Source organism: Lutjanus erythropterus, chromosome 4 (assembly GCF_056507025.1).
Source record: "Lutjanus erythropterus isolate fLutEry1 chromosome 4, fLutEry1.hap2, whole genome shotgun sequence".
Taxonomy (NCBI): Eukaryota; Metazoa; Chordata; class Actinopteri; order Lutjaniformes; family Lutjanidae; genus Lutjanus; species Lutjanus erythropterus.
In genome coordinates this window covers 7,368,881-7,382,195 of record NC_139320.1, presented here as the reverse complement: position 1 = coordinate 7,382,195, position 13,315 = coordinate 7,368,881, and the positions used below count along the sequence as shown (strand labels likewise).

At 39.9% G+C, this 13,315-nt stretch overlaps 1 protein-coding gene across 1 annotated transcript in view; it reads right to left on the bottom strand.

Moving 5' to 3' along the window:
* snx19b (sorting nexin 19b) overlaps positions 1-13,315 on the bottom strand; it is a 60,098-nt gene that overhangs the window by 44,161 nt on the left and 2,622 nt on the right. Inside the window, exons 4-10 of the mRNA XM_084716834.1 lie at positions 8,068-9,318; positions 5,454-5,652; positions 5,136-5,236; positions 4,903-5,022; positions 4,618-4,742; positions 3,191-3,284; positions 1,966-2,125 (exon numbers count right to left, since the gene is read on the bottom strand). Coding sequence (XP_084572960.1) covers positions 1,966-2,125; positions 3,191-3,284; positions 4,618-4,742; positions 4,903-5,022; positions 5,136-5,236; positions 5,454-5,652; positions 8,068-9,318 — 2,050 coding nt within the window. The remainder of the gene's footprint in view (positions 1-1,965; positions 2,126-3,190; positions 3,285-4,617; positions 4,743-4,902; positions 5,023-5,135; positions 5,237-5,453; positions 5,653-8,067; positions 9,319-13,315) is intronic.

Here is a 13,315-nt window from a genome sequence, read left to right as displayed (position 1 = left end):
ACCGCCAATAGCTATATCATATGAAATTTGGACCGTTCGTTGCTCTGGCCCTAATTAATCACCAACTATTTTGATAATTGATTAATTGGTTTGAGTCATTTTTTAAGAAAAAAAAAAAATTAAATTCTCTGATTTCAGCTAATTAAATGGGAATATTTTCTGGTTTCTTTTCTCCACTCTGACAGTAAACTTATCAACATTTTTCACAATTTTATGGACCAAATAATTAATTGATTAATGGAGAAAATGATCAACAGATTGATTGATGATGAAAATAATTGTTTCACCTGACAAGACTGTGACAGGATTAATTAATGGACTAATCGAGAAAATGATCGCTCAATGAATCAACAATCAAATAAATTAAATAACTGTTATTTGCAGCCCTAACGTTGACCTATTCACACTACTGCCAACACAGTTTAACATATGTCAGTGACTGTGACATTAATGGAAGCTTTTAGGTTTAGAAAGGAAAAATAAAAGGACTGTCACACTGAGACGTGTGTTCTGTTCAGCTGCAGCAGTGTGCCGAGGCTCGCCAAAATATGAACCCCGTCTGATGAATCTGATGAGTGACTGGAATATGGAGCAAGCTGGTTTCGATCAGATAGTCCCGCTGTAATCATGGTGAGATAGTGAATGGAAAGTGGTGGAGGGAAGCAGACAGGACAGAAGGAAGACAACAGTCGGTGAGTCAGTGTGTTGGTCCGACGCTAAGGAAAACGAAAGTAGACAGGCCAGGATGAGTCAGACGAGCAGACATGATGGTAGCAGAGATAATCATGAGATGGTAGGGGGCTAACATTCAAGACACAATTGGATTTTTGCTCAATTAAAATATCTGATTAAATCTGTTTAAGATTGTCCATCTAACTGGAGCCTTTTTGTCTGTAATATAAGCTTCTGTGTTAGTGTCAGCACGAACATGATGAGTCCTCCACTTGTCTAGACAGAAGACATCAGTTCTTCTGAAGCCCCCCAAGAGTTCAAAGATATTCACTCTACTGCGTGGATGCTACACTCATAAAAGTAAGGGTTCTAAAAGGGTTCTACCCAGAACCATTGTTTGTGAGGAACCCTTTTTTGAAGACATGGCTTGTCAAAGTTTTTTGTAAGACTAAGGGTTCCATAAAGAACCCTTTTCAAGCAACTCTTTCATCAAGGGTTCATCAAAGATTTCTGGAAGTGGGTTCTACATAAAACTCTACCAATATAAAAACAGTTTCTTGGAAGAACCCCCCGTGTTGTCTAGATAATATCTATGGAATATAAAAGGTTCTCTGTATAATGCCCTGTGTGTTCAAGGTAAAATCCTTGGAATATAAAAGGGTTCTCAGCAGAACACACAAGTGGATTCTAGACCAGTGGAATATAAGAAAGTTCTTGGTAGAGCCCCCTGTGTGGGTTCTATATTTAACTCTTAAAATAGAAAAAGGGTTTTCTGTAGAACCCCCTTGCTTCTACACAAAACCGCTGGAGTATAAAAAGGCTTTTGGTAGAACCACCTCTGTGTGTTCTAGATAACATCCTTGGAATGTAAAAGGGTTCTCAGTAGAACCCCAGGTGGGTTCTCAATATAACCCTTGGAACATAAGAAGGTTCTCAATAGTAGTAGTAATAGTTCTTGTTGGGACCCTTGGATGGTGGAAAGGTTCTCGATAGAACCTCCACAGAGGGTTCTGGATGGGACCCTTACACCGTAGAGAGGTTCTCTGTAGAACAGATGGTTCTAGGTATAACCCTTAATGCTGGGTTCTAGGTAGAACTCTCTGAGAGGGTTCCAAGTGGAACCTTTATAAAAGGTTCTAATGGGACCTAAAAAGGGTTCTCCTATGGGGACAAGCCAAAGAACCCTTTATGGTTCTACCTACAGCAGCTTTGAGACGTGCACCAACCAGGTAACCTGACATCAAACCCAGTGAATATTAAATACCACAGTGTATCCCTCTGCCCCGTTCTTACCAGGTTCCTGAATGTGCTTCCCATTCAAGCTGTCAACCAGATGGCCTCCGAATTCTCTTGCTACTGGACTGTTCTCCCTCTCCGGCTCGCCTCTGATGGATGGTTTTTCTTGTTCTGTGATGAAGGCTTGTAAATCGTCCAAAGACATCCCATTAAATACCTTTAAGAACAGAGAGGAGAAGGTAGTAAAAGAGGGAAAAACATCCCTAAAATGTCACTGTATTACTGAAGCAGCAAAGAGTATTAGGGCCAAACATAAGAAAACTTTTTCTGAAATGTCAAGAATAAAGTTGAACTTTCAGTATTAGTGATAGACATTTTGAGAAAAAGGACAAAATGTTTATGTTTTTATGAGAATAAAGTTGAAATACAATTTTGAGATTAAAGTCAAAATGGTATTTCAGCTTAATTCAAAATATTTCAACTTAATTCTCAAAATGCAAAATAAAAAAATCCTCCTCTTTTCTCCTGCCTCATGTCTTTCCCTAATACATCAAATCAGCACATATGGGCACCTTACAAAAACATCATGGAGGATAGAAAGTGAAGTTTGTATGAATTCATGTTGAGTCAGACAAACTATTGTTTGTTTGACTCAACTATTTGACTCAACTAGTAACTATTATTCTGTGACCTTGCCTTTTTGCGATATCTTAATTAAAGTTAATCAGTCAGTTGTCAGGCTCCTTCAGTCTTCTCCATTTCAAGTGGATCAATAAGTCAATCAGTGGCCAGATACTGCTAATACTGAATTACCAGGCACCGTTAGGCTTAATGTTGTCTGTAAATAACAAAACCTGTTAAAATACAACAGTTTGATCTAAGCTAGGCTAAGATTTAGTCAGAGACGACAGTCTGATGCTGCTGTACTGTAATGTTGTGATTAAACTCCAGGCTAACTGTAGTTAGATCCACATCAGTAATAACAATTACTGTTCTCTAAAGTCTCATAAACTTTTACTGCTCTCCTTTTGGGACCCCTGCATTTCCTGGTGGGATGGAGAACCAGAGATCATGATTGATTTGTATGTTTATTTCTTTTACAACCTGCTACACCGCAGCTTTTCAGCATTTTCCCATCCCACCCATTATATGAAACCATGAATTTTCCCTTAGAAGGGGCGCGACTTTGCCGACTCAGGACAGATGATGTGCTGCCAGTCTGATGTAAACTCTTATATCAGGAGTTCATATTAAAGTGCAGATTTTAATGCAAGTCACTTACTGTGCTGGTTTGCTCCAAACTGAACAAAACCGATGGTCTGATGTCTGAGCCATTCATAAAGGGGATGTTTTTACTGGAGAACTTCAGACGAGACCTGGGATCATACAAACAAATTACTCTATGTAAACACACATATCCAGAAGAATTACCCTTATCACTCATCACTGTGCAACAATTAAACATGCATGAATCTAATTTCACACTGTAACAGTCATCACATATAGTACGATAAAATATGCCTAAGTTATAATTGTAAGAACCATCTACATTGCCATGACAACCAAGTAAACTTCTTCTACCAATGTAATATGATACTCCAGAACAGCAACTGAGGGTACGTTCACACCTGAAAGTCTGAACTAAGGTCCTTGTGTTTGTGCTTTTTCACACCTGTTAGCTAGAACGAAGGCTGGTATTTTTGTTACATCCTGTTTGTTTTAATGTTTTCACACTAGAAATGAACCAAACCATGGTTCAATTTGATCCAGAGTGAGACCACCTCTTTTTATAGGACCAAAGTTCAGCTGATTGGTCTGGACTGTGGTCTGGGAGAGGTTTCACATCTGGAATTTGGTTTGGATCAAACTGAAGAGTCTGAAAGTCCAGACCAAACAAAACAGGTGTGAAAAGGCTCAACGTATACACTGATATACATTTGATCTGGTTTGTGTTGGTTTCACACTGCAATTACACGAGCGCACTAAAGAACTATGCATGACACCTACATCCTGTTGTCATCACCTGCATGAGCTGCATCTCCCTATACCTGCATCTGATAGCATCAAACATTGTGTGTTTTCAGTTCAATTCAATTCTCTCTCATCCTCTTGGAAAAAAAAATAAAAGTGTTGACATTTTTGTGAGTTTTCCTACTGCCTCTATAAAATCATGGGACAAAATGTCAATGAAACATTTGTTCTCCTCCTCTCGCCTTTTGCTACCATGGTTCATTTTGTTTTGTTGCGCTGTTTTGTCCTTTTTCTGGTTCTGATTAAACTTTCTGTCATTGGCCAAAAGTCAGAAAAGTTACCACAGGGATAACTGGCTTGTGGCGGCCAAGCGTTAATAGGTGAGAAAACTTTACTCACTACAAACAAAATGAACCAATTAGATCCAGACCAAGTCTCCCTCTTTTGGTCAGATCAAGGCTCTGTTTGGTCTGGACCATGGTCCAAGAGATGGCTCACACCAGCAATTTTGATATGGATCAAACTGGAAAGTCAGAAAGTCTGGACCAAACAAGGTAGGTGAGAAAGCACCCTGAGGTTTACTCATCTGCCAATATTGTTCTTAAAAATAGATAACCTCACTGAAATGTTGCACCAGTGTTACAGAGCAGCTGTAGAGTTGAAGCAGGGTCAAACTCCACTGTATGGGTTTGTGTTTCTGACATATATGTGGATAAAAGCTGGTGTCTGGAGTCGTACTTGCTCTTCTTGTCGCCACTTATTTTCCCTCCATCCACCTCTGCCTCATTATCATCTGTCGGGCTCTGAGGTTCTGAACGAGGAAATGCTGTCTTCAGGGTGTCCACAATGGCATTCACCACAATCTAAACACAAAAACACACGTTTAACTGTGTACACAATAGAGTTTTAGGCATAAACTTATTACCAATAAACAGGATTGTGCAATAATCAACAAGTATTTTTATCATATTATTTTGCGTTTATGGCTGTGGCATCACAGTATGATTGTATTCAGGATCAAACCTTGTCTATGCGTGACACAATAAAAGGTTTCTTGACAAACGCGATCCTGGCGTCTGTATTGAGAGCCAGAAACTCCTGCATCTCTTCACTGTTGGCTATTTCGGAGATGGTGCAGAGTTGCTGAAAAAGAGAACAGAATGTTGGTCTGCAACCTCAGATATCAGAAACAATGTAAAAGCTGACAGTGGGCCTACAAATATTTAATTAATATAATAAAATATAATTTCACTAACCTTTAGAAAGGTCTCCAGGAGTCCTTTCCTGGCCTCAATCTTGTCGCTGTCCATGTTTCCAAACGGCATGTCTGGAAATATTTTCTTTGGACCTTTCACACCTGAAACAAAGTCAGCCTCCGATCAAATCCTGGATGTTGGCTCAAGTGCCAAACATTAATCAAACTGAATCTTTGAAGTGATGGCAAAGAATTCAACTGGAAACTCAGGTCTTTTTGTAGGACATGCAGGGGTTTCTCCAAGCTAGATTAAAGCTAACTACGCCACTGTGCACACAAATGTTGATTTAAATACACACAAAGAGTCCATGCTTCCTACCTTTGACAAGTTTCCGTAGTTCTGCTTTTTCTTCCAACCGTGTCTGCAGGTTGAGGAACTCGCTGTATCGTCTGTTGACCATGTGATAGGCGACCGGCTGAACAGGTGACGGATTGTCACAAACTTGCGGTACAACATCACCATCCTCAGAGACTTGCTGGAGGCTTCCTGGGTTCTCACAGCCCATCGCTGTCTCATACTGAAAACCAACACAGTATAAGGCTTACACCAATCTTCAATACAGTTCAATTTGACATTTTGACTATTTTAATTTGTAAACTTGGATGAATAAACCCTCAATTGAAACCAGTGATGATAATAATGATTGGACAGTTGTTTTAAATACTCCATGTCTAAAATGTCACAACAAGAAATAAATTCTGATATGAATGATTTTTACCTACTCAATTTAAATTGTTATGATTGCTTTAAAAGATTTGGAAAAAAGGAACAATTTAAAAATTAATATGAAAGTGAAAATAGAAATTCAAAGAAGTTAAGTCATCTTTTTTTTGCTATTGTTGGCTTTTACTTCCATTTGGCAGTTTTTCATTTTCTCTTTCTTTGAGCTCAACATAAATAACTGCAGTGATATGAGTCTTCCAACAGTAAAGTTAAACATGCCTCAACCCTGAAGAAATGCTGTTCAAAATCAACAATGACCACAACCTCTCTTACTCTCATACAGTATATTCATTTTTCATTCAATCTACAAAATAGTTATTAAATTAATTATAATAAAATCAATACATTATAATGCATGAATAAATAAAATAACTTGTTTCACTGCTGAACTTTCCTAAAATCACTTTGGATCCTATCGACAATATCTACAGAACATGGTCTGAAGTGTACGTCTGAGCATTTAGGGCCTGTCCAACTACACTTTTAAATTATTTATTTAAACAACACATAATCTATTGAGTCTCTTTGGGTGTAACATGAAGTGTCTTGCATGTAAACATGCACACAGTGTCTCTAAGCTGTATTGTCAGACGCTTTACCCTATTTCACCCACCTGCAACACATCTTTTATTATCCAAAATCTTAATTTCGATGATGCCTGGATTAACTGCAGTGCCCTAGAAGAGTGTACGTGTGTTGTGTCACTTTCTGCTACGTAGCAATACGTCAACAATGTGCCTGACCATACCTCACATTAAGACCCACATGCCCGTGGGCACACAGGATGGGCACAAGTACATTTGCTACTTATACAACGTGGGCACTGGGTGTGAAAATGACAACTGCATTTGTCATAAAAAAGCAATGACAGTGGCACTGCACTGGGTGGGCCACTTTGCACTGCGCAAAGGGTAGTACCATTTGTTTGATAAAAAATGCTAGCAGCATATTAGTTTTACAGAAAAACTGCTAATAGACCAACTATGCTGGCTAGCTTCAGCTTCAGCTATAAGTTATTTAGCCTTTTTGCTCATATGCTCAATATGATTATAATATGATTAATTTATTAGTTGATTGACAAAAAGTTAATTGGCAATTGATTTGATAACTGATTATCATTTTAGTCATTTTTCAAGCAAAAAATGATTTCAAAGAAGACTTCACTGGTTTTCTAATGTGAGGACTTGATGTTTTCCTCTGTAATTTATGGACCATTCTGTGTCAATTCAGGTGGAGTTCTTGTCTACATTTTAGAAATTTTGTAAACTTTACATTAGTATTATTTCACTCCAAAAAACTATACAATACTTTTGCAGAATTGCCATTTTTGCATTCTAAAAAATGTCTTAGACAGAAACCATTTGCAAGGTTCACGAGCCTAAACGTGAACGCAAAAAAAAAACAGGGTTTGATTAATGATGTGCCAAATTTCCAGTGTTCCAGATGTTTGAGATTCCAAAATAGTGATGTGGACTTATTCCTAAGACCATGAAAGTTTGTATGAAACGGGGGCTATATGTGGGCATTTTGTGTGTTTTGTAAGTTACAAGTACTCCCATGTAATCTTCATGCTCAATATGAACAAGATACAAGGCACAAAATAGGACATTTGCTTGTGCTTTCATCTTCAGTCATTTGGATCCTCTGTGCACCATTTTGTTTGTGTCCCTGTCAAATTTCAGGGTTCTAGGAGTATATTTCTTAAAAGTGGCTTCCCATATAAGTACAGAATGATCCTTATGATAGTAAACTGAATATCTTTGGGGTTACTGTATGAGTAGAGATAAAACAGACAATTTAAATGTGGCACCTTAGGTTTGGGGAAAAAAGGCACTTTTCACAATATTCTTGCAGTCTTCTTCACTGTCTTTGCTGGCGCAATGCAATAACAGGATGTCCGTCCCGCATCAACGTGCATACATGCCCACACTCACATATGTGCGTCCTTGTACACAACGGAGACCCACTCACAGCTGGTGCTACTAGTGGTCAAAACCTCCACTGGGTAACTTTAAATTTTTAAAGTTATCTTCAGAAATCTGTTTTGGATGGAATCTTTGGGCTGTCTACCAACCTAGTGCCACTACAAGTGCACACCATAGAATAACTGGATCACAAAGAAATAGTGCTAACATTATCACACAGACACAAAAAAATGAATGAAGAACAGAGGAAGGGGAAACACATATAGGTGATATCATGTCCTTACTTTGATGGTGTACAGAGTGTAGGGGTGTGAGCCGGTGCCTCTGTGTTCCTTAGCTGTGATGGTGCCGGTGATGCGGAGGTTCTGGATGATGACTGGTCCATCGGGGCTGCTGAGGGGCTCAAAGCTGAACGACGGCAAAGGTGAAGAGACCTGCGACGGATTGACTTCAGTCAGCTCGCTGGGGGTCCCCGGCCCACTCTGTTCTACCCCCAGAATGAGCTCTCTGGCTGGGTTTACTGAGGGGGACCTGGCCTCCCTGTCCAGGTCCTGGAGGCTGCTGATACTGAGAGTCCCCTCTGCTGCCCTGACTGATGAAGGGCCGCAGCCATTAGTGTCCTGTACTGGTTGTGAATTCACCAGGACTTTAGGGCAGGAGCCGTCCACTGGACTGGGGCAAGCATCCTCCAGGTCCACACCGTTGTTGTTCTCAGCTGATGCAGCACATTCTCTCTGTCTGTCGTACAGGCCCTCCTCTTGGCCGATCATGACCAGGGAGTCAGTGGAGCTTTGTTTATAGTCAGCTAAAGGAGAATCCAGGTCAGAGTCATTTTCCTGGTAAAATGGGTTTGACTTGCTTCCTCTCATGTAATGCCTCAAAAAGGGTCGACTAGGTTCTTCCTCTTCAGTGTTGTTTTGTGTACAGTCCACCTCCTCTGCATCAACCACATCATACGCAGCGAGTTCAGGTGTGGCCGTCTCTGCCTCATTAACCATTTCAGCCTCAGCTTTTAGTGGAGTAGCTTCATTATTCTTCTGAGGTACATGCACCGTCTCTTGCAGCGAAGCAAGCTCTGGTTGAGCTGGAGGCAGCGGTAATGGTGGTAACAGCGACGATGAAGTCAGCGACTCTGTGGTAAGCGTCTCCTGAGGTTTGCCAGACTTGCCAAATATTTCGATTATCAGACCGTTTAACCAGTCAGGGTCGGACAATTTGGCGATTAGAGGGAGCATGACGTTGCAGGTGATGAGCTCTCCGACAACGAACCGCCCGGTGTGGGTCTCCAAGTGCGGCGAAGGCACCAAAACATGCAGCAACAAATCTACAACCGCTCTGGTGTAGTTTACTTCAACTGCTTCGCTGGTCATGGCGAGATGAGGCGTGGTAACCCCAGAATACGCCTTCCACAACTGCTCGCTCTCACCGCTCCACTTTGCTGTCACAGGCGTTTGCTGCTCGCTCACCAGCTCCTTGGCTCGGATGTAGTCCTGCAAGTGGCAGCCAAAAAGATCCAGGATCCTCTGGGTCAGCTCCTGCAGGGATTCAAACAACTCATTAAAGATTATTTGTGGCTCTCAAAGTTTAAATTTCAATTTAGTTTTTTCACCAGCAACTAACTGAGTAAATCTGTTGGCAGTTTCTTTCTATACCGCTATCAATGGTAATATACATTTAATTTCTAAACTGTCCCACCACTCTGGAGAATGAAGTGGCCTCACTGAAATCTAAGTTGGCATCTCGTGGGTGCGCTACTGGATCCCAAATTCAAACTGGAAGGATCCCGGCCCTTTATTGTGTGCTTCCACAAATATACCAAGAACGAACATGTACTGCAGTACGCTGAGGAGAACCAAGATGTCGCAAACCAAGGGCATTCCATCAGGATTTTTGAAGATTTCAGCGCCACACTCGCCAAGAAGCGGGCCACTTTCAATAAAGTGAAGGCTTTGCTCTACAAGGCTGGAATATGCATTGGCCTCATCTACCCAGCCCGTCTGCGGATCACCATTAACAGACACACTCGTATATTTGACTCTGCCGAGGAGGCAGAATGTTTCTATCAGGACTCCGGAAGCAGGCTGTTCAAGAATTTTCCAATCTTTAGGCAACATGCTAAAGCCTTGGAGCCACTGAGAGACCTACACTAACTTTTAACAGACATACTGTCTCTCCTGCAGACAGTAGATGGAGCTGTCTTCTCCTTTCAGATAAACATGGGAACAACCCGGTAATGTTGCTATGGTGGCTGAGGTCGGAGTGTTGTCTTGTCTCTCAGAACGGAGAAGATGTAACTGTAATCTGGTTTGGATAACACTGACCCTGAGCTGTGGAGCCAGGGGTGTTGAACTGAGGTCTCAGATCTTGTGTATTCATGATTCCTGTGTTTTGATTTACAGACCAATACGCTAATTCAATGTGTTGGGTCTGACCTTATTTGGGCATAGGTGAATGTTTAAAAACTACACTGGAGGACTGAAACTCCAAGTGTTATTAAACCAGTTTCAGCATGAGACATATTGGACTCCTGTGTACTTCCTCCTTTTGACGTATGGGCAAGAAGATCAAATCTATGACATAGGCGAATATAGCTGAACTGTGTCTGCAGGTACTCTCTCAATTTTATTTTTTAATTTTGTGTTATTTTTTTCCTGCTATCTGAATTTACACTGCTGACAGCCTCAGAACTGTATTTTCAATTTTTTTTTCTTTCTGTTTCTGATAACTGACTATAAGCTGGAGACAGCCTCTGAATTTAATTTTTAATTAATTGATCTATTTATTTCCCTTTGTGATAACTGAATGCACATTGCTGACAGCCTTTGAATGTTATTTTTAAGAAATTAATTAATTTATTTATGTTTCTTTCCATGTCTGGTAACTGAACATAAGCTGCTGACAGCCTCTGAATTTTATAGTACTCATTCATTTTTTTCTTTTTCTCTGATATCTGAATGCAAGCAGCAAATGGCTTCTGAATTTTTATTTTTATTTTTCATTTCATTAACTGAACAGGTGGCCTTTGAATATTATCTTATTTATCTTTTTTTTTTTCTCTCGTTCCAATAACTGAACACATGCTGCAGATGGCCTCCTTTATTATCCATTCTTTTTTTCTTTTTAATGACTGAATACAGGCTACAGTTGGCCTCTGAATTGTTTTTTATTTTTGGATGAACTGAAGAGACACTATACAGTATTGACCATTTTGCCAAACCTTTATCTAATATTTCTATAGAGAGCACTGTTGACTTTTGTGTTTGGGTTTACAAAGTACTATGACACTGGAAGGACAGTAAACTACATCACAGCTGACTGCTGGTATAAAGTATTTGCTGCTTTTCATGTGTCTTTGAAGATGAGTTTAAGACAAGTATGTAACTATCTGTTTAATGATGTCAGTTAAGACATCTGTTCCAATTCAAATATGTGTGTCTTTTCCTTTCTCTTTTTTCTCTATGGGAAGAACTCTTTTCATGTGACCCTGTATTGTGACCGTGTGTTCATTGTTGTTACCTTGCTGACTGTAACTCATTCCATTTGGCTGACTTTTCATGTCACCATATCACTCCAAAGTCTGATAATTAGGTTAATATTAAATGGCTGATGCGGGTCAGAGAGATGGGCTGGGATCTGAGTTCTTATCACACTTATGGATCAAATTGGCTGTGTGGTGTTTCCACCACCCAGCAACAAAGGAGTTTTCATTCTATTTGCATGTTCACCAGACCCCCTGCACTGATTCTTTCTTTTAAGATAAAATACTCCTTCCTTCAGTGAAATTATTTGAATATTCAGCATTAGTCTTCTCAGATCACACCCCCTTCTATTAGATTTGGAACTGCTTCCTAAATCTTTGAACAGGTTTTTTATCTTCTTCAAAAATTCAGCAATATTATTTCTGAGAGGATTTCATTCTTTGTTCAAAATAACAAATTTGATTCAATCTCTCCTTCTCTTCTATGGGAAACTTTTCAAGCAGTAATGCATGGGGAGATTATCTCTTACAATGCGAGCAAGAAAAACAAAGGCATCAGGAGCTGCTGGAAGGTATTCTGAAAACTGACAGATAGCACTCTTCTCCTCCGAGTCCCAGTCTTTGGACGGAGAGACTCAAGCTCCAAACTAAATTTGATCTTATATCCACAAACAAAGCAGAGCTTCTTCTAAGGCGCACAAACAATAACCTACCATGAGTATGGCAACAAAGTCAGCCTGCTGCTAGCATTTCAACTTAAACGTCAATCTGCTTCTTGATTCATTAGTAAAATTGGCAAAACCCCTAAAACTGTAGTTACAGACCCAAATGAGATAAATAGTTTTTGCTTTCTATTACACCAATGTTTGCAAGTCAGAAACGCCATCTGAAAATTCATATATTCATTTACTACCTTTTAAAAATGATGTATATGATGCTAATTTCAAATTATATCCACCCCAAAGTACTTTGTTAACACCTGTTTTATCTACCATGACAAAGTTCTCAGTCATCCTACTTCCTATCCAGCTCCTTTACACTATGGTTTGGTAATCTCACCGTGCAGGAGCAAATATCCTTTGTCAGAATTGTGCACCAGGTGTGTAAGATAACTGGTGTCGACCTGCCAGCTTTAGAGGATCTCCACAGTTCTAGGCTCTTGTCTCGTACCACTGACATTATCAGTGACCCTTCATGCCATCCTGCTGTCAGTCTTTTTGTTCCTCTTCCTTTGGGCAGATGCTGTAGTTCCTTTAAATGCTCTACCACTTTACAATCTACATATTGCACTAGAAAGGTTTCTTCCCTAATGCAACATGTAGACTGAATAACTTTACTGTAAACTGGACACTTAAAATATATCTAAGCATATGCACTTTATTGTGCTCTTTACTTTTTTTTATCCTTTTATCCTGTGTTTATTTTCTGCTGTTTTTTAAATTATTTTTATTGGCTTTTATACCATCTGTGTGATTTATGTTTTACAGGCTCTTGCACATCATTTTCAATGCAGCACCTGCTGCTGTGGTGGTATATTTTTCACCACCCTGTCTACATCTCATTCTCTCTTTATGTTGGTGCTTTCATGTGTGTCAGCAGATAAGAGAACACCTGGGGTGTGGACAGGCAGCACACCTGTGGTCAGGCAGCACACAAGAAAGTGTATCCATTTTCTGAAAAACATTTATTGGAGCCAGATGCCAGAAACACCTATTGGTCTGATTGTGTTTTTGAAAAAACAGTTGACTAAGCCACACAAACCTAAGGGTAGCAGACATGTTCTGTACTATGGCTATGATGAAAGCTAGAGGATAAGGGAAAGCAATACACTGGTATGTCCGAGTGGATTGGAATGTTAAAAAGAGGAGGAGACTCTTCAGAGTCTACAAATCGTATAAATAAGTGCATTAGTCTTTGTTCTTCAGTCTGATCTTGGGATCGGCTCGGGTTTGTTGGTTTTGCTGCACCAGAGAGATCAATAAAATCTATATGGCAGGACTTGCTCTTCCTCCAGGGGACTTTTTTGTTGTTGGTTTGGACTTTGAAATATTTTT